Genomic DNA, 20,148 nt, shown 5'->3' on the forward strand with positions numbered 1-20,148 from the left:
AAGAATTCATTCAAAGCAGTAATTACAGTAAAAAATAATTACTTTATCATATCCTTTTACTAAAACTCAGATTTAAAACAATACCACCCAACATTTTTGTACTCTCACACTGACAAATTATATTTATTTATATTTATATTATATAATGTTTTGTCATATTTTTCTGACAAACCTACCAATGCTTTACTAAGAAATATCTTATACTGCACCAAGGAACAGGGAATGTTAGGTATTTGAAACAAAGAGGCTATGGAAAGTGAAACTGGTAAAAAAAAACAAACAAAAAAACTGTTCCCATTTCAGGTGATAAACTATGGAGACTGCTCTGGTTGCCCTGGTTCCTCTTTCGTATAAGTCATTAGTAAAATAGTCCCAAAAAGAAGTGTAGACACAAAGTGTCATAAATGCAATATTCAAGCAAATCAAGGTGGAAGCTCCTCCTCTTATAACTTCCTGTTTGGTTATATGTTATTATGAACAGTAGTTGCACAAATTGTATCAGAAATAAATGGTCTTTCGCATCCTCTTCCTCGGCATGCTTGACCTTTCCCACCTCCATGATGTCTTTCAGCTTTTGACTTTGGCTCTATTGTTCCTATTTAAAGGCAGTGAGAAGTGTGTAATTAGTGTTGTGTCTTTGTATTTGGGGGAAAGATTTGTTATTTGAATATGGATGATAATGACTTGAGTGCATTTTATCATTTTTGTTTGTTTCCTGAAGAAAAATTTTTCACCCAGAGGTCAGACTGTGCAGTGGTCAGAGAAATGGCCAGAAAACCCAAAACAAAACAGGAGCTCAAACTCTACAGGCTTCAGCATGTTAAATGTTAATGTTTATGACAGTCTGATTAGAAAAAGACTGAAGAAGTGTGGCTTGTGTGAAAGGGTTGCCGGGAGAAAGCCTCCTAAGCACAGTTTAGATTTGCAAAATTGATCTGAACAAACAACAAGACTTTTGGAACACTGTCCTTTGGACAGATGGCACTAAAGTGGAGATGTTTAGCCATAATGCACAGCACCACATTTGGTAAACAACCAAATACAGCACATCAGCACAAACACTTCAAATTTCAGTCGCGGTGGTGGAGGGTGATGATGGTAATGATGTGGGTTTGTTTTGCAGCCACAGGACCTGGGCACCAAAGTATTCAGTGTGAGGCCACCTGTCCAACAGCTAAAGCGTGGCCCAAATTGAGCCATGCAACCACTGAATCACAAAGTGTACTTAGTTTTTCCACAGGACTGCATACAATCCTGTGGAAACTCTCTTTCACATCACTGTTGGTTGCAACATTGCAGTGCAGCAAATATGAACTATTTTCTTAAAAATATCCTATTTTATGCGTCTGATAACTATTAACAAGTTTAGACACCACTTAAAATTTGTGTGCTTGTAAACCTCAATCATCAGAAGAACTGTTAAATTAAAATAGACTATTATACCTTATAAGTGCAGTAATATACAGTCTGTGCAACAAGCATTGCCCCCGCCAGTGTTTACTATAAAATACCAGGTTCCTTAAATGTAAAGGATTTCCTTGGAAACCTTTTCCTTAAATTGCTGTGTGTATTTTATCTACGCAACACATTGCTGTAGTAGTTGGTTGAGTACTTAAGCACTTGTGTTTAAATACTTCACACCTGTGACAGTAAGTCAGTCAGCTTAAACACCTTGTTTTGCATGAGTATGTAACCCCACAGTAATAGGCATCAATGTAGTCATTTTTACTATAATAATTATAAAAACTTTATGGCTGACAGGTTAGATTAGCTATTTAAAAATGCAATGTGGCTTATCAGTTTCATCATCGTATCCTGCTACACAAAAGCATATGTTACATGAAGTATAATCATGAAGTGTCTGAAAGAAGTGTATTGCCATTTAAGTAATTTCCAAGCCTGTTTCACCCGTTAGTTTAAGAAATAAGTGATTTTTCTTTTTTCTTAGTTTTGCACTCTGAGAGTAGTGAAAAATTCTTGCTGCTGGAAATTTCCCTTGTGCGACTTCCTGTCATTGGGATTTTTGGAGAATTTCTAGAGGACATGTTGGATAACCAGTGACTGATCCTGTGGCTTCCTGTGCAGTTCATCTGTAAGCTGTGAAACCACTGATCAATCTCTGTGGATATCAGAGCAGCCAATTAAAGCCATGGAACAGACATCCATCTAGCTGCAGACAGCGTGTCGATAGCCGTGACAGAGCAGTGACAGGCTGTGCCGTTTTTAGGTCGATAATGCTCCAGATCTGCATGAACTCTCTGTGATAAACTGCTCCACATTTCTCCTTTAATGAGCCAGTAAGTGTGCGTGCGTGCGTGCGTGTGTGTCGTATAGACTTGGGGGTGTCTGTGAAATCTGATGGTGTTTGTCAGTGATGTGTATTCAAGCTTGTACTGGTTCTCACAGCCCTGCTAATTAATTTCTGTACACATGAGCTGCTGTTGAATAGCAAATTATTATTTTTTTAATTAAAAATGATCTCCTTAATTTTTTTCTATTTCCTTGACCTTTATGGAAAATTCCATGAGGTCAAGGAAAGATGTGAAGGTCAACTGAAGAGAAATGTAGTGCTCAGAGAATCTGAATGCACTTACATTAGGTTCCTTTTATCAGCAGATGTTGCTGTCATGGGTCTGCAGTGTTGAAACTACAATGTTTAGAAGATGGACTGCAAGAAGTGTATATTAGGCTTCTTCACCCGATAACAGCATATGTGTTATCACAAAGCTTGAAAGTAAAATGATAAAGGAATATATAACCTAGGTGAAGGTGAAATGAAATGCTTGTCACACTGAGATTAGTCCCTCCATGTTTTCTCTTCTAGCTGGAGAGATGATTCAGAGTAACTCTTGCCTTTACTGAGGCTTTAACATCTGTGGTTAATTTTATTCCAATCAATGATAATCCTAAAGGCTGGCAATACAACAAAGCTTCAACTGAGGGAACAACTAATACATACTAAATTATGGTAAACCTTAAATTAACTTTGATTATTTTAATATAGCTCTTGATATTTATTTTATTTATACAGCATGTTTATACATAAATCTGTTCTTCCTGCAAGACAAAAACTTTCTAAGAAGCAGATTTTATTACGGCAGCATAACTTTAAGAGTTCAACAAACATAACCTGCCACCAAAGAAGCAGGAGTTTTGTTACCTCAATCTATATTTTTACTAGTTCATGAATGATTGAGACTGCAAGGTAAATGAAAAGGCACACACTTAATGTTTGGGGATCCTTCGTTGAGTTTAGTTGATGTTAAGTGACAATTTGTGAAAGATGACGGAGGGAGACTGGTCATCATACCTGTGCTGGAAAAAAAAAAAAACTTAATCACAGCTTTTCACAACTTTAGAATTATTTATCTTGTAAACCTAAATTTAGTGTTGCATGGTTTATAAAAGAGTGTGTGCTAATTTAGATGTTAGCAGTACTCACCTTTTCCCTGGTTGTCTTCTCAGCAAGATGTGGATCAAAATGAGTGGAAGGAGCTCAATCACCTGCTTAAGAAGCCCTGGGGCAAACCAAAGTGACACGCTAGGGGAGCATAGTCCGGGTATTTCCAATATATCTAACTGATTAAAGCATATATGCTCTTAAATTATTATTTTGTTTTGTAGATATATAGCTTTTTATTTGGTTTTGTTCCCCCCAGACTTAGGCGATTCCAGATACTCACCTGAGGAGATGGAGTGTAAAAGGAAGCCAGTTGCTTTCAGAGTGTTGTTGTGTGTTGGTGTGTGAACTCCCATTCTAATAAGAAGGGCCACAAGTTGTTGGTGGATGAATTTTATTTCAGCCTCATGCGGCTTTGTTTGACCCTGAAGCTACCACGTGCTAAACTGAAGATGCTATGAATTATGCTTTGGCAGAATCTCCTTTACTTTCATAAGGTATAGTCCATTGTAGCCTATGTTTGTACTGCATAGTAGTTAAAATGTATGGGATGTGTCTTAAAAATATTATGGTAGAATGCATAAGGTTAAAAAAAAACAAAAAAAGAAGAAAAGTAGCTGTCCTAGTACAGAACTTGGTGGAACTTTTTTTTGGTTGCAAAGAGCCGCAAGAGCCTCCCTGATTCATGACCTCTTTCATAGGTGCAACAGTTAGCCTGCAGCACTATCAACAATATCAACTTATGTGGGAGTTAAGTCAAGACAGCTGCTCTCCATTGTACTGGCCTTTATACTGAAGTAAATAATAATGGAATCACTTCATTTAAATGTGGTTGGTGCATTTTCACTGCTATGGAATAAAATGCTGTTTTAAGGCTGTTATTGTCAACATCTGCCACATGTTAAAGTAACCCAGTATATTTATATTTTCTACACTAAATTGTTCACTAACACTGACAAGAGATCTAATATGGTTTAGTCCACATTTAATTGTCTCGTTTTGATATGTTCACTTTAAGTAGTCATATTAATTTTCGTTAGATTATTATGAATAACCTCTCTAATTTAGGTGGTTGGGAAGCAGACACAGGTTCTCTGGGTTTTTTGGGAGCAAGGGTGGCAGCTGTAAAGAAATTGCAAAGCAGCTTAAGAGAATGTAACTCTGCCTCTGTGCTGTCAGGTCTTATGTTGGATGCAGGTGGGATTCAGGCTGTCTCTCCTCTTAAACCAGGTTTTCCAAAACAAATCCCTGTCTGTGAATTACCTGCCACGTTAAAAAAAAAAAAGTATTTAACACTTCAGAGCTGAATTCTAATCACCAAATATTAAACTGTTAAAAAAGAGTCACCATCATAGAATGTAGATTTTATGGTTCACAAAGAATCAAGTGCTGGAATTGTTGAGCCCATTCAGTGGATTTCACCCTGTTCAAATTTGTATGTTCACCAACTCTGGACACTGATTTATTTATTTTTTTTCCTGAATGTTAGCCCATTATAGAATATTACCCTGTCAATCACACTGATACACTGCATGCTTCAGTGGTTTGACCCTTTTGCCTGGTTGACTTGGATCTGTTCCTCACTCTCACTGTTCATCCATGGAAAGAGGATGCAGTGCAGTTTGCAATTGTCTGTATTGATTATAGAGTGTAGATATTGTGTCCATCCTGCCTGATAGGATTCTAATTATTCCCAGCAGCCTTGAGCTGAAAATTAGCACTGGCACTGTGACTCACTTCAACCTTAATGACTGCATTGTCTTGGAAGAATGTACAGGTTGTGTGCTGTTATTCATCTATTTATTCATCCAGACGGAGTTGACTAATGCTTTTTTCCCAGCAACACCCTCACTTACGCTTTATGAGTAACCCCACAACTGAGCATATTTCTAATTCTGTCCGATTTCTTCTAAAAGAATCACTACACCCCTAATGTACTAGTAAAGACAGTGGCACTTTTTTTCAGTCATTCCCAGTGTTGTTACATTGTTACATTACAATGTTAAACACTTAAGAAACCTTCAAAATTTGCATAAAACAACTGAAGTTTAATTGTGACCATGCAAACATGAAGGTAACGGCAGAATATTACAAACTAGTATGGAATTTACCTCGACAGCTTTCATAGCACAAAATTGAAATCACGCGTGCCTTCAACACTACAATCGCATGCAGAGAATATCAAATGCAAGCTTAGGTTGTGGATGGAGAGAAAAGCTGTCAGAATAATCTCCAGAGCAATTAGCCTCTTGATGTAAGCCCTGAAGCAACATCTTCTACAATGTCAGTGCAAGCAGTACCGTGGACGCGAGTGTCATCCTCTCATGTGTTTGTGTAATTATTCAAAGGTGTCACATTTAATTTAGCGGTGATAAAGCAATGTTTGAGAATGCTGCGCACAACAGCCAGAACTTCTACAGCTTAATGATGACTCTATTTATTATAGGAATATATTTGTTGTTATTGCAAACTGCAACTCTGTTGTTTTAGTTACACTGAGCTAAACTAATTTTGCTAGTTGAGCTCATTCTTGTCAAAGACTTGTCACAGAAAGATTTAAAGCAAATGTGGTTGCAGCTGCAGTGTTGAGAACCTGCACACCACTTTTCTGAAGCTAAATGCAATTCACTGTAAAAGCTGACCTCATAGCTTTCATAGGCAGTTTTCTGCTCTGTAATGATTACTAGCATGGCTATTTGAAAGCAGAAATGAAAGAGCAGCCTTGAAATTAAAACTTGATCAATTAAAAAGTGACAAAATGGATTTGTAAACGAGCAGGAAAGAGGAATGAGTTTATAAAGAAAGAACAAAGGGCTGTGATCTTCATGGCCGTGTTATCATTTATGAGATTAGCATTTAACGGGTGCATACTCTTAGTCTGTTTTTCCATTCTGTTAGCTTTTTAATAGAGAAGTTAACCTAAAAGGAAGGTGTGATTTCTGCTTCAGTTGCTGTATAGTCACAAAGTGTAATCTCCCAAGTATTATGGTATGGCATATGCATTTATTTGTGTTGGCAACTTCACTGACAGTTTTCCATCTGGTTATTACAGAATTGGCATGATGCTGTGTGAAGGCATAGTCAAATATAGACAGCCATCATCCCAACTGCCATAGTTTACATTCACCAGAAAATGCACATCAACTTGATTTGCAGGAGAAATGCATTACATATTGACTAAGATTATTAACAAAGACATATGCTATAGATCTGATCAATAGAATCCCATGTTAATTACCTTGAATTTTATGTGCATTGAATTTTTCTGAACATTTATATAACACTACATTATTAATTTTGCAGACTTGATTAAATGTCTTCCTGTTGTACCAGAGCTGTTGTGAAAAGGCTGCTGCATTTCTCCACAGGAACTCCCTCCTGCCTGATATTGGGTGTTTTTTTGTATTTTTTGCTTTTACAGTGCAACAAGGAGAACTTAACAGAAAAGAAAATGACATTAGAATGAATGGAATGGATAATTAGGTGAAGGCATGTCTGGAAACTTTCATGGCTTAAGATGCAGCTGTTCAAGATGATTTGATCTGTTTTTAAAAGTTTTTTTTTTTTTTTTGAAAACACTGGCTGAGGTTTCCTGAAGTTAATACACACCTGCAAAATATTTTAATCCTGTAACTTTGAGGAAAAGGAGCAATAATTTAAAAAGGGTGAAAAAGAGAAGCAATACAAATCATTTCATGGGTAAGTGCATGAGAATGAATAGTGAGAACAGTATTTTTGAAAAGAAGAAAGCAGAATTGCAGTGGCAGGGGAATATACCTCATATTCTTTCTGTCTTTGCTTCCACCCATCAGGTCTGAAGGGGGAGATGAGTCCTTGGCGGAGTCTGCACCATATCAGCAGTGACAGAATGTCATTAACTCCACGCCCACTCAGATGTCATTCTCTTTGTTGTGTTTTGAGCCCAGTGGCACCACCAGACAGAAGCAAATAGATTCATGCCCCTGGATAAAAGAAAATCTGATTCCTGGCTGACTGATGGAGTAAAGCCTTTTACTGGCATCCACAACAAAGTGTGCTTTCTGAGGAAATATCAACCATCCATCACCATCTCCACAAGTCTGAGAAGCTATATTAATGGTGACCTTATGAGTGAATGCATGAGAGTCCTCTCCTGAGTCCTACTGGGAAAAGGAGCGTGTGTATGTGTGTATTTCAAGTACTAAGAAGTGTCCATGAAAGAATAATGAGCTCCTCCAAATGATGCATCAGTCCCCAGTGGCTCTGAGATACAGAGTAATGCAATCTTTTACGCAAGGAATATTGGTGTGACATTTCAGTGGAAAGCAATCGCCACCATCTGTTTCAAAGAGGCAGCATTGCTCCCACCTGTGGCCCCAGGAGCGTTGGTGAGAGCATCATGGCAGTCTCCCCAAAGGTGGGTTGCTTCAAGGACTGCAGAGGTCCTGTTGTTGTGGCTTCACTTCACTGCACTCTCCTTAAGCCTTGACACTGGCTGGGGTACGGGTGCTCAGTGTGTCGCTGTACACAGAAATGTGACTGGAATACAGATGGGCTGTTATGGAAGAAACCTAATCCACAGCCAGAACAAGCATATTCAGAAATCTTGCCGTGGACACAGCAGCTGAACAGCACTGGTCTCTGTGGGACAGAACAGAGTCTTACTTAGGTGTGTTTGCTCAATTGGAGTTGACATGCAGTCCAGACTAATAGATTAGAAGGGTCTGGGTGAGCAAATCTCTTTCTCTTTTCCTCCATTGCTCCCTTTTCTTCCTCACGAGTGAGCCTATTTGAAGTGACAGAGCTTGGAAGCTGAGATTTTGAACTTGACTGTGTGACTGTGTATGCATTGCCAAGGACATTATTTTGCAGTTAAATAAAGGGATTGTTGCCCCTTTTATTCGGCTGCACGCTATCTGTGACACGCCAATTCATTATGATTTGTGACATATGGTTTATGTTGATATTAAGTCAACATAATGTTTATGAAGCAACTCATAAAACCACTTTAACAGCTTTTACTGTTGCAGCCTCCATAAAAAAGTTCTAAAAGCACAATAAAAAAAAACACAGCACTATTCCACACTCACATTAGCAGATACAGTATTTGGTTCACGGGAAGCAGTAATGATCCATAATGGGAAGCTATCCATCTGTATTCTTCAGCTGTTTTCTCAGATTCACACCCCTGTTGCCTCCAGTGGGATTGTGATGAACACGAGGCAGCATCCCCAAGCTGGTCCCTCTTTCATCTTGGGTTGCTGAATCACCCACAGCTTCAACAAACGTCCTCAGTGAATGAATCCTGTTATTTGTGTTAAGAATTGTTTTTCAGTTTTAATTGGAATGAGTTTACCTTCTCACCCTCACTATATCCTTTTGTTTGCTTGCTCAGTATGTCCTCCACATCACTATGTATCACAGATAGATAGATAGATAGATAGATAGATAGATAGATAGATAGATAGATAGATAGATAGATAGATAGATAGATAGATAGATAGATAGATAGATAGATAGATAGATAGATAGATAGATAGATAGATAGATAGATAGATAGATAGATAGATAGATAGATAGATAGATAGATAGATAGATAGATAGATAGATAGATAGATTGCTCTGTGGAGAGACTTAAAGAGACATTTCCGTCGAGAGTTAGAATTAACTGTCATGCTCAGTAACCAGGTGGTCAGGAAAAACATGAATGCTAATGTTGCCTACATCTGCTGGTTGTGCAAACAGGCTGACATATTTGCCATTTTAATCTGCAATATAAATTGTTGCTGCACTACCTCCAAGAGCTAAAAACATAATTTAAAACCATTTGAGGTACAATTTAATCACTTATGAAAATGATTTACATTATTCAGCACTAGTAAATTATCATCAGTTGTTTGTAAGAGTGGCTATACTTGCAAATTACACTCCAATTACCAGATATATCATAATCATTCCAATACTGTCACTTTCCATTACACCTAATTTCCTTGGAAATAACTTGGTTATCTTTGGCTCTATTTGACGTCAATAGCATCCATTAATTTTCAAATTAACTTAGATCAGTCATATTCATTGCCTCAGGATAAAATGGCAACAAACTGCTGCTGGCTAGTATTTACTTTATCAAAAAGTTCTTGTTTCAGAAACATTTAGACCAACAGTCCCCCGGCAGTGACTAACTTTTACTGGACATAAAGAACCACAGGCACCTCTACATTTACCTTGGCACACAAACCACCTACACTAGAAGCTAACCTGAGATTAGTTAAAATGAAAAGTACACAGCCACTCCACTGAACGCAGAGAGGCCGGCCAAAGCTCAGTTTGTTTCTATAATCAGTCTCATTTAGACAGCGTGGTCCCCACAGAGCAGCTGCAGCACGGTATAATTCTAACACAGGTGGATTTCAAAGGCAATTAACCACACCAGACAAGTTACATCACTGCATTTTTAACAAATTTGGCAATTATCACCATTCCCCAACACGCTGGTGGGATGAATGTAGCCCTTAGTATTTAGCGAGTTGATGATCCAGTAAGATAGATGGAGCAAAAGCGGGTGAAAAAAGAGAGAAGGGCTGCAGCACTTAGGAACAGAAATAGACTCATTATGCTATTATATTCACATCATGTCTCACAATATGTTATCACAGCCCCTGTTATTTTCAGGAAATCAGTGTTTCGTGCAGCATTCCTCACATGTTGTGCGCGTTGTCTCTTGACAACTGCTCTGATGACACATTCCACCAACAGCTGAAAATTTCTTTTGATCCAAGATCTTTATTCTTGTCTTTTTTTTCTCAGTCTCCTCTTACGTCGAGTCAAAACACATATTTCCTTGTGCCCGTGGCCCCAACTGATGTAAATCATTCCACCATCTTTACCTAAAGTATTATTTCCTCTGTGCTTCTTGCAGATACTTCTCATCACACTGTCAAGAGCCATGTGGTTGAAGGAATCTCAATAGTCATCCACATTTATTCCTATTTTCTGTATGATTGCTGCAGTAGTTTCCGTATAATTGTTTTTTGCTTTTTGTTTTTCTAAAAGTGCGCACCTTCAGATGTCAAGGTTTTCTCAGTGTAGTATTAACATCATCCCATTGGGCTCAGGTGGACTGGCACCGATGCTCTCAGACACCCTCCTGTTCAAGCTTTACAAATCAAACTGTCTGCACTTGTGTCCTTGGCACATCCCTGAGGAAATTGATTATGGAAGTAAAAAAAAAGGCACGCACACACACGCCGCTACACGTACATACAACAAGCACATACAAGCAAAAATGCGTGGCCACGCAGGTGCATAAAGAGACACAGACAGATAAGTAATCTATGGCTATCTCGTCTGACTTTGAACTTAGAAAAGGTCTGATTAAGTCTGTCCTCTTGGCTTGACCCCCACCACCTGTCCAGCCGTAATAATGGGTTCAGTCTGACTCTGTCACCTGTGGGAGTTGCCTTGTCTGAGAAATAGCTGTAGTTTAATTTACCCTGAGCTGTCTGTTGGCATCCATATTCTTCCACAACCCAATTCTAAACTTAAGGAGACTTTCCATTTCTGCATGAGCATGAGAACATTTAGTGTCTTCCCTCTTAGCCACTGGTAGACAGTTGCTACATCTCACACCGAGCCTTCATGCAGTAAACATCACTTCATTATGTTTCCACCACCAGGGCCACTGATTTAGCCACACTGCTACTGAAATGCAGAGTCGCACTACAGACAGAGAGGAGTGTAGTGGCACGTGTGAATTATGAGTCAACAGATATTAAGGCATTGCCTGTGTGTGCATGTATGTGTGTCTGTTTTTCCAAGAGCCCTTTTTAGACCTTGATGATTTCATGCATGATATCATAGGTGTGTGCAGTCTATTACTGTGGTTCTCAAAGGGCTTTGGGGTAATTCCACAATGCAGCCTTCTAGAGTATCTGCAGTATATGAAAAATGATTCTCATTGCACCGTAGATCGAATAGAAGAATCCATGGCCTGGCTGGAAAAGTGGGGGTGAATCCAAATGGTCTATAAATCCAGAGTTTCTGAGAATATTCAGGAAGAGGTAATAAAACAAAAACAAAAACTCTTTTCACTTCTGAAAGCAGACGCTACAAGCCACATTTTTCTGGTCCAACTCTTCATAACTAAGGGATAATAAACCCTTCCTAGTTGTAAGGTTCAGATTTGCACTTGAAAAGTCCTGAAATATACAACATCGTATAATTAAAGTATTGCTACCTCTTTGCCATCTGTGCAACACTGCCAGAGTACACCATTACCCTTCTTGGCTGTGGAGAACAAAAATGCATTTGTGGCCTTTCAAGCTCTTTAAACAAGACTGGACATGAGGTTCCAATATAAATGTGGGAATTGATTTTCATAACAGTCTTTGGTAAAAGGTAGAATAGCACTCCCTGAGTGTTCGATTGGGCCATTTTGTGCTATTCATTAAAATTCAGTGTGAAAACCATTGTGATTTAAATCCAAAAACATCTGTCTCTGTGGATGAGTCACTTAACGGTAGCAGACCAAGGGCTGCATTAAAAAGAAGACATATTAATGATTTCATTTATTCAGATTTATTGTCTTTCAAAGGTTTTTTTTATATAGATTTTTTTCTGGTGGAGGACCAGCACCAGTTTTACCAGCACAAAGTTTTGTTTGGGTTCACAGGTCTTTACATTATTTTTTATGTAGTATTAGAATATTTTTCTTCATTCAGAACAAAGGTGGAGAAATATGCTCACATAGCAGCTAATGAAACTGCGTCATGGAGCTGTGTAGCTCAAGGAATGCCAGTGTAGCCGTGAAATTTTGGCAAGACCTTTGTTAGACCCAATGAATTTGCCGATCGGCACACTTTGCACATAAAATATCACAACATCTACCAGATAGATTGTTACAGAAATTAGTATAGACATTCGTGGTTCCCAGATGATAACCCACAGACTTTTCCTCTAGCTGCACCGTGATGCTGTGATTTATGATTCTGACTGAAATATCTTGTAAAAATGTGCAGTGATATCTGTTACATTCATATTTTGGTGATTGGCGTTTTCTGTTGGCTGGAGATCAAACCTACAGTTTGGTTTTAGAGCAAAAATCTTCATTTAGGCTTCAGAAATAATAAAAGGGGTTTTTCCAGTATGTTTTACAAATGAAACCATCAATGCATTAAAGAAACATACTCTTAATGAAAAAAGCTAATATAGTATACTGGTGTTTTCAGTGTGTGTTCATTACTCCACATGGAAAAAGCAACATGTAAGCTTAAAGTAATGAAAGATGATTTATGTATGAAAGCTGGATTAAATCATTTGTGTAGACTGTTAACACCAATGATGTGGAGTTTTAGGGATCCTGGGCAGCTGTCTGCTTTACCAAGTTTGCATTTCATCCTTAGTGTCTATTAGAAGCTAAAAGCAGTTTGAGGTGCTAAAAGCACTGCTAGAAATCTAAGCATTAACATATTTGTGAGAATTTTGCTGTGCTTGCTTTGGTATTTAGTTTCAATTGAACAATTCTTTTAAATGATAGAGTTCTAAAATTAGACTTTATTTGTCGTCTAATGCTACAAATTTTGTTTTTCCAACTTGTTGTTTTTTTTTTCCTGTTTTGCTTGCTTTGGCCAAAAGTCAAGTAATAAAAGCCAGAGGTTAAAACTGAAATATAGATTCAAAATTAAATGTCTGGAGAGCTCATGATTCGTTAAGTCCACATATAAAAAATATGTTCTGATTATTTTCCACAACCCTGAAACATCTATTTGATTTTGAATTTCTAATGCTTCCATAAAAAACAACAACAAACAATCAGCCGTGTTGTTGCGTGTTACCTGCGTTCGATGTTTGCATGAGATCTGCATGTGATAATTAGCTCTGCTGTGATCCATGCAATGAAAGATTATTTTTGGAGATGTTCACAGATCACACATGGTGGGAAGTATGGAAGGAGAAAGAAACATGCACACAGAAAAGATCCAATCTTCCCACACTGTTTAAAGCAAACGAATAGTAGCAGATGGTAATGTGCAACAACACGGAACGCCTGCTTAGTAACAGAGTTTTATATCACCAATACAGAGCAGCCTGGAGATGAGGCTTGTGCTGCCAGCTTCAATAAGTTCCCCATTAGACTCGCTGTCTGGTATGTTTGTGTACAGTACGTTTGCACACGCACACATGGAAGCACACACGGAAGCACACATGCCATTTAGTCTTATTCCCTGTCAGCAGTGCATTAATAAGCTTAATAATCTTCCCAGATTTTCAGCATCTTTTTTAATGCTCATCTTCTCTTGTCTTTGTTCGCAGCCAGTGTGAAAGGAACCAAATGAACCCAGGCTCATTTGACTTTTTAGGAAGCCCATTTAAATCAGAAGTCCTTTGATCTAAAGAAACTCTTTTGATTTAATGATTACCATTCAAAGAAAGTAATTAACCAACCCTTATTATCAAGTGCACCTCTAAAAGCTTTGATGATTACATGCATAAGAAATTACAAAAAACAAAAAACAGCCTAGTGCAACTTTTCTTTTCACGATGTTGAGTCACAGATTTCAGTCACATTGATGGTTGGATTGGATATTTAAGCTCTGCTGATTACTGGAAAGGAGGAAAGCAGATTTTTGCCATGGTCATCCTCTAATGACCTGAGCTGCCTCCTGTACTCAACTGTGAGCCAGGCAGGCCCTGGGCCTTTCATACATCTATCACCACAGTCATAGGGTAATGATACAGGCGAGCCGAGGGGAGGCAGCTAAGGGGCCAGACGTCTCCATCTTCATTCTCAGGAGTCATGCTGACCTACACACATACACACACACACATACACACCCAAAGCCCAGACACTTGGAATTAGATGACATTGGGCAAATCCACTCTCTTTATTACTGTTTCTCCTTTGCCTGCAGTCCTGGAGTCCTTTTCAATTTTCTCCCAAATTCTTTAATTTCTTTCTTGTCCCTAAGATGGAAAAGATCGACTGTTGCTCTTTCTTTTGTTTATGCCTTTGTTGATATGTTAAAATGTCACCCGCTGCCATTGTGAACTCATTTACTGATTTTTCCATCCTGGTTGGGTGCCGCAGTAGTGTTTTGGATTTTCTCCCAGGGGGCGAGTCTTTAAACAACAGCAGACTGATATAATTGGACTCTGAGCATAAATATTATTTCAAATGAGCCTCCCAGAAATACTGGGAAAAGATGCTGGAAATACATAGATTTCTCATTAGGATCTGAAATGTGAGCAGAACCTTGTTGTTGAAATGCACTGAAATGATCTATTACTCCTTGAATGAATCAACACTCAGTGTTTATATATGCGATATGACCTTATTTGTACATCCAAGAGCTCTTTGATATTTAAAGGATTTTTTTGTTATTTAAACCTATACAATAGTACATAAATTAAAAAAAAAAATTACACAAAACTTTATCTTTTGTTGTCTCTGTGATTCTTCTGGAGGTACCTTTACCACAGGTGACAGCCACTGAGCTGCAACGTGTGGTTTTATATGCTCAGACTAATTAGTTATGAGCAGCAATATGTAAAATACTTCTGCCTGTCTGCATAAATTAATCTTGAGACAATGAATTTTAAATTATCTCTCAGCCACAGGAGCAAATTAGTTTGATTGTTCGAGTCATTCAAATGTGCACACATGTATGAATTATCTGTAAGCTGAGAAAAACAAAACACCGACAGTGACAAAGTGACGTTTTTCCCACTCGCGACCGCACAACGCTGACAAGAAGATTCAGCTCAAGAAACTCATAATCATTTCTCATTTTAAGAACTGATGTCAAAATGAAATGCTCTTTAAATTAAAAATGGAAATCAATGCAGCTAACTGTACCGAAGTATGAGATGGTGCAAAATCTGACTGTTTCTCTTTTTTCTTTTTTTTTTTTTAGAGGTGCAGCCTACTTCTATCAAATAGCTCATTATCCTTTAAGCTGAAATCAATAACACTAAGTGAGTGCTCTCCGTTGAATTTCTGCAGCTGTTATTGCATCCAGTGGGAGAGCTGCTTATTACAAGGCTGACCAGAAACAGGGAGAAGGGTACAAAAACATCAGGCTTCCCCTGTGGGATTATAAAACTTGTGTTAACTGGACACACTAAAAAAAAAAGAGAGAGAGAGAGAGAGAAATATGTAGATTTGTCACAGCCATTCATCTTCTGAGTTGCTTTCTGTAAAAATTAGCTTTCTCCTCAATTCTCTTTCACTGTGGAATAACTTCTATTATGGCGTACATTTTTTTTTCTTTTTAAAACATGTACTGATTAAATTTTTAAAACTGTCTCTTGGGAACTGGAATAGTGTTGCCATTAAAAAAAAATCAAATCCTTAGATGAATAAATTTATTTAACATGTCAGTTCTGAATGGTTATTGCCATGCCTGTCAAACTGTTTCAGATATCGTGTCAGTCACTTTGCTACTATAAATCCCCCTTCCACCCCTCAGGCTTACGCGTGTTCTCTCAATCAGGATCACAGTCAGACCCTAGCTCTCCGATTAAAAAGCAAGGAAGTATGTCATGTATTTTTGTTTTGCTTTGTTTTTAATACACTTGTTTTAACCACAGATCTGAAGTATTGTTGCAACACCACAATTATACATCAAGACTCTTTCAAAAGAGATACAGTGGCAGTTACTTCAGACATATTTGATCACGACATGTATAGCTGAAAAGTGGACTATAGTGTGACACTGTCTGTGACTGTGAACAACTACAGCATTTTCTTTTTCATCTGATGTGGTCAAATTCTGGCCTATTTGTTGAGGGCCCATATTAGTGCACAGTGAGACATGATGTTCAGGTTGTCCTCTACATTTGCTTATTTTTTCATAGTGATGGACACATAAATTAACATATTATTGCACTGAGCTACAGAGAGGCAAACGGTCAGACATCAGTGGAAGGAAGTAGACTTTTAGTCCAGAGAATTTCAGCACTCTGGACAGCTCCTCGATAGGCCACATGAATTGAACAACGTCACCCAAACTGATTGGGTGTCCCTCATGAAACTGTTTCAGTGTATTGATTCGTTTAGACTCTGTTCACTGGGTGAACTCCGGCTCATGTTTGACAAGCTCGCCATGAGGGATTTTACTTTATGTGCGTAATAATTCCTCAGGTTAACAGATGGCACCTGTTTTATCCCCTCGTCGAAGTCGCAGCTTCTCATTGCGATCTCCAGTTGCTTCTGTCTCTTGTAGAAGAGGGAGAATTTGTTGAAAATGAGCGTAATCGGAAGCACTACTACTAAGATCCCGGCCAGGATGCACGCAGAGGCGGTCAGCTTGCCGGCAATAGACACCGGCACCACATCACCGTATCCCACGGTGGTCATGCTGACGGTGGCCCACCACCAACATGCAGGAATGGTGGTGAGATCCTCGTTATCCTCTTTCTCCACCGTATAGGCCATGACGGAAAAAAACGAAACCCCGACGGCCAAGTAGAGAAGCAACAGCCCCACTTCTTTGTAGCTGTTCCTGAGTGTGGCCCCCAGGGAGCGCAGCCCTGTGGAATGACGGGCCAGCTTCAGGATGCGGAAAATTCTCATCAGCCGCAGCACTTGCGCGACGCGTCCTAGGTTAGCCAGTGCGGGGCTGCTCTCCACCACCAGGTTTATAAGAAGTGTCAGATAAAACGGAAGTATGGACACCAGGTCTATCACATTTAACGGATGATCGAAGAAGTGCAGCAGATCTGGCGCAACAGCGAACCTGGCCACCAGCTCCAGAGTGAACCAACCGATGCCGAAGTGCTCCACAGTTTCAAAACGTGGGTCCTCTGTGGGTTGGCCTTCACTGTCTAACAGGCTGAACTCACTCATGCTGTTCATGCACATAGTGGCTATGGAACCAAGCACCACCAGGATAGAGAGGATGCTGATGATGCGGCTGGCCACTGAGTAACCGGGGTTATCCAGCATCAACCAGATGCGCCTCCTTGCGCTCCCGAAGAGCTGCTTGTCAAACTTGGACGCGTCGTTGTAAAACTCCAACAGCTCGTCAAAAGATGAAGTGGTGCTTCCTTCATCGCTGCGGTCATCCCAGTCCTCCCGGTCCTGGTCCATTTTTCTACAGTGGTAGGAGCTGCTGCAACAGGAGTCAATGAAGAACTCGTTAATACCCCAGTACTCGATCTCCTGGCTGAAAGAAAAAATGCACAGCTCGGCCATGACGTGCAGTCGCCCTGTGTTGTAAAAATTCAACACGTAGGGAAAGAGCGCTGGGTTCCGGTCAAAATAAAACTCTTTCTCTGTGTCGTCGTAGTCATCGCACAGTTCCAGGATGGACTCTTTGGACTGGCAATGGAGCAGACGCGCAAGCCTCGTCTCGGGAAACCGGGAAAGAGTGTCCGACTGGAGACGCTTCTTGAAGCCGCCCACGTTGATGCGGATGGCGGCGTTGTCATCCATGTGAGCCCTGCCGCCCGGTTCACCCAGGACTTGACCTGTCATATCTGGAGAGAGAAGCACATAGAAACAAGCGGCGCACAGAAAGACAGAAAGAAAGGGCGACAGTCGACAGACACAAAGAGGAAAACAAAGACAGTCAGAGGCACGCACAAGAGGAAGTTTTTTTGTTTTTTTTTTTAAACTGTAGTTTTATCCATTGATAGGCTCCTACACTTGTTTTTAAACGTGAAAGACAAAAGTGACAAGCCTTTGTGGGAGCCACGTGGGTTCTATGAAATAGCAGCGAAGAAAAGAGCAACGATTTTAGCTTCAGCTGCTGAAACAAAGACAACTAAAAGAACTTACTTTAAAGCGCGTCCAGTTCACCGAATCCTCCTGCGAGAAGACTCAACAGCATTTCAGCTCCAGTGATGGCACATTTTAGTTTGCGGGCAACCTGTAATGAACGCCGAGACCTCTGTTCCCTGGATTCCAGAGAAGCGGGTCTATGACAGGTTTATTTGGTAGAGGTGGACGCCTATTTCAAACACAGTCGGCGCGGTGACGAATATAATTTCGCCTCCAGGCAGAGATTAACTGACGTTCCCTCTTCAAATATACCCCAAGGCTTGTTGTAGATGGCTGCCCTCACATCCTTCATCCATCGGGTTTTCCACCTCCTTCAGCTGCTACAGGTATCACAGGAAATTCTGGGTACCATAGGAACTGATACACGCCCTGGCAGCCGCTTTTATTTCTGCGAGGGAATTCCTCTCTCTCTCTCTCTCTCTCTCTCTCTCTCTCTTTCTCTCTCTCTTTCTCTCTCTCTCACACACACACTCTCTCACTCTCTCTCTCTTCTTTCTATCTGTTGCTGAGCAGCAACACGTAGCTCTTCCTCTGCACCGCCCTCTCAAAGTGATCTCAGCATCATAGTGCTCAAGGGCGAGGTGCGGGTAGAGAGGGAGTCGCCAACTAACGAAAAAAAAAATTCCAACTCCAGACTGACACAAAATCAAATGGAAAGTGGCTGCGGAGCCAGAAAATGTGGTGACATATAGGTTTAACGTTATTACAATAATATCATTGGACACACACACACACACACACACACACACACACACACACACACACACACACACACACGCACACACACACACACACATACACACACACACATCAGAAAGTTAACACAAATGAAAAAGAATACTAAACCAATATTTTAAATGTTCACATTGCCATTGCACTTCTATGCAACTAAATAATACACAAGAGCCAGAGATTTTCTGATTTTTGTGAATCTACTATTGCTCAAGCTCCCAAAAGAAATCTCTATATTTGTCTATATTTCTCGTGATACAACTCATTTTTGCCTTTCGCTAACAAGGTATATACATACAAGTTTGTAAGAAGTCTCAAAGCCCAAACAGAGAAAACCTGTAACGTCTTCAGTGTGTCAAATTTCCGAGAGCTACATCAGAGTCACAGATAACACAAAACAACAAGCAGATTGAGAAGAAAACCTCTGTTGAATGTTCTCTGTTGTTATTTATTGCACAGATGTAAATGTTATATATGCAGACCAATGCCCTGATGTAAAAGGTTATGACTGATTGTTGAGTCTGTGGTCACTGATCAAACACATTCAACATCATCTAGTGCAGATCAATAGATTCATGACATTCAACTCATGCCAATATCTCTTCACTCAGCATGTTGTTTACTAATCATCACTAGAGTATGTTGGAAATATGATCTTTGAGCCAAGAAAAAAAAAAAAGCACATATCATCTTTCAACCAAGACCACCTCCCAAATCTCCTTTTATCAGTTCAGTGGCGACCTCATTAACAGCTCTGTCTGGCGGAACATAAAGCCGGTGTTAAAGCTGTGGCCTTGCCCAGCAGCACTGGTTTTATTGATTAAGAGCTGAAGGTTCTGTGTCACACATGGCAGCATGTCTAATGAAGGCGATAGTGCCTGCAGAAAAAAGGCTGCCTTACATAGAGATTCTCTTGGGTAAACTCTTGTTTGGATACCATCAGTTAGGCCTTTGTCAAGGGAGATTTTGCACATAAGAAAGATATGCTGCTATCCCAAAACAAACTTTTAAGTTGCCACTGTAGAGCTGTGTTGAATGAGAAGAGCCAGTGAAAGCTCTGACAGCATCAACCCCCCAGCCTGCGCCGCTGTCATCATTTCAGGTTCCCTTCTTTCCAGTGTCATTTACTAGCCATCTTGTTGAAGACACCAGACCTTAGTTCCAATTTAAAATACATTTAGGAGCATTGGATGCAATTTCCTACTTGCTGTATTGAATTGCAACACTTGTTTGGAAATATAACGGCCACAGGCAG

General features: G+C 39.7%; 1 protein-coding gene across 1 annotated transcript; it reads right to left on the minus strand.

The window, feature by feature from the left end:
- Positions 1-16,036: 16,036 nt before the first annotated feature.
- Positions 16,037-18,490, minus strand: kcns2 (potassium voltage-gated channel modifier subfamily S member 2). The gene is made up of 2 exons (XM_030750347.1): positions 18,159-18,490; positions 16,037-17,857 (listed from the first exon to the last, which is right to left on the minus strand). The coding sequence occupies exon 2, from the start codon at positions 17,853-17,855 to the stop codon at positions 16,416-16,418; it is 1,440 nt and encodes a 479-aa protein (XP_030606207.1). The 5' UTR covers positions 17,856-17,857; positions 18,159-18,490; the 3' UTR covers positions 16,037-16,415.
- Between the last annotated feature and the right edge of the window lie 1,658 nt (positions 18,491-20,148).

Source organism: Archocentrus centrarchus, chromosome 16, assembly GCF_007364275.1.
Source record: "Archocentrus centrarchus isolate MPI-CPG fArcCen1 chromosome 16, fArcCen1, whole genome shotgun sequence".
Lineage (NCBI taxonomy): Eukaryota > Metazoa > Chordata > Actinopteri > Cichliformes > Cichlidae > Archocentrus > Archocentrus centrarchus.

Excerpts from the sequence above, each read along its gene's own strand:
- kcns2 (XM_030750347.1), bottom strand. The coding sequence starts at position 17,855 with ATGACAGGTCAAGTCCTGGGTGAACCGGGCGGCAGGGCTCACATGGAT.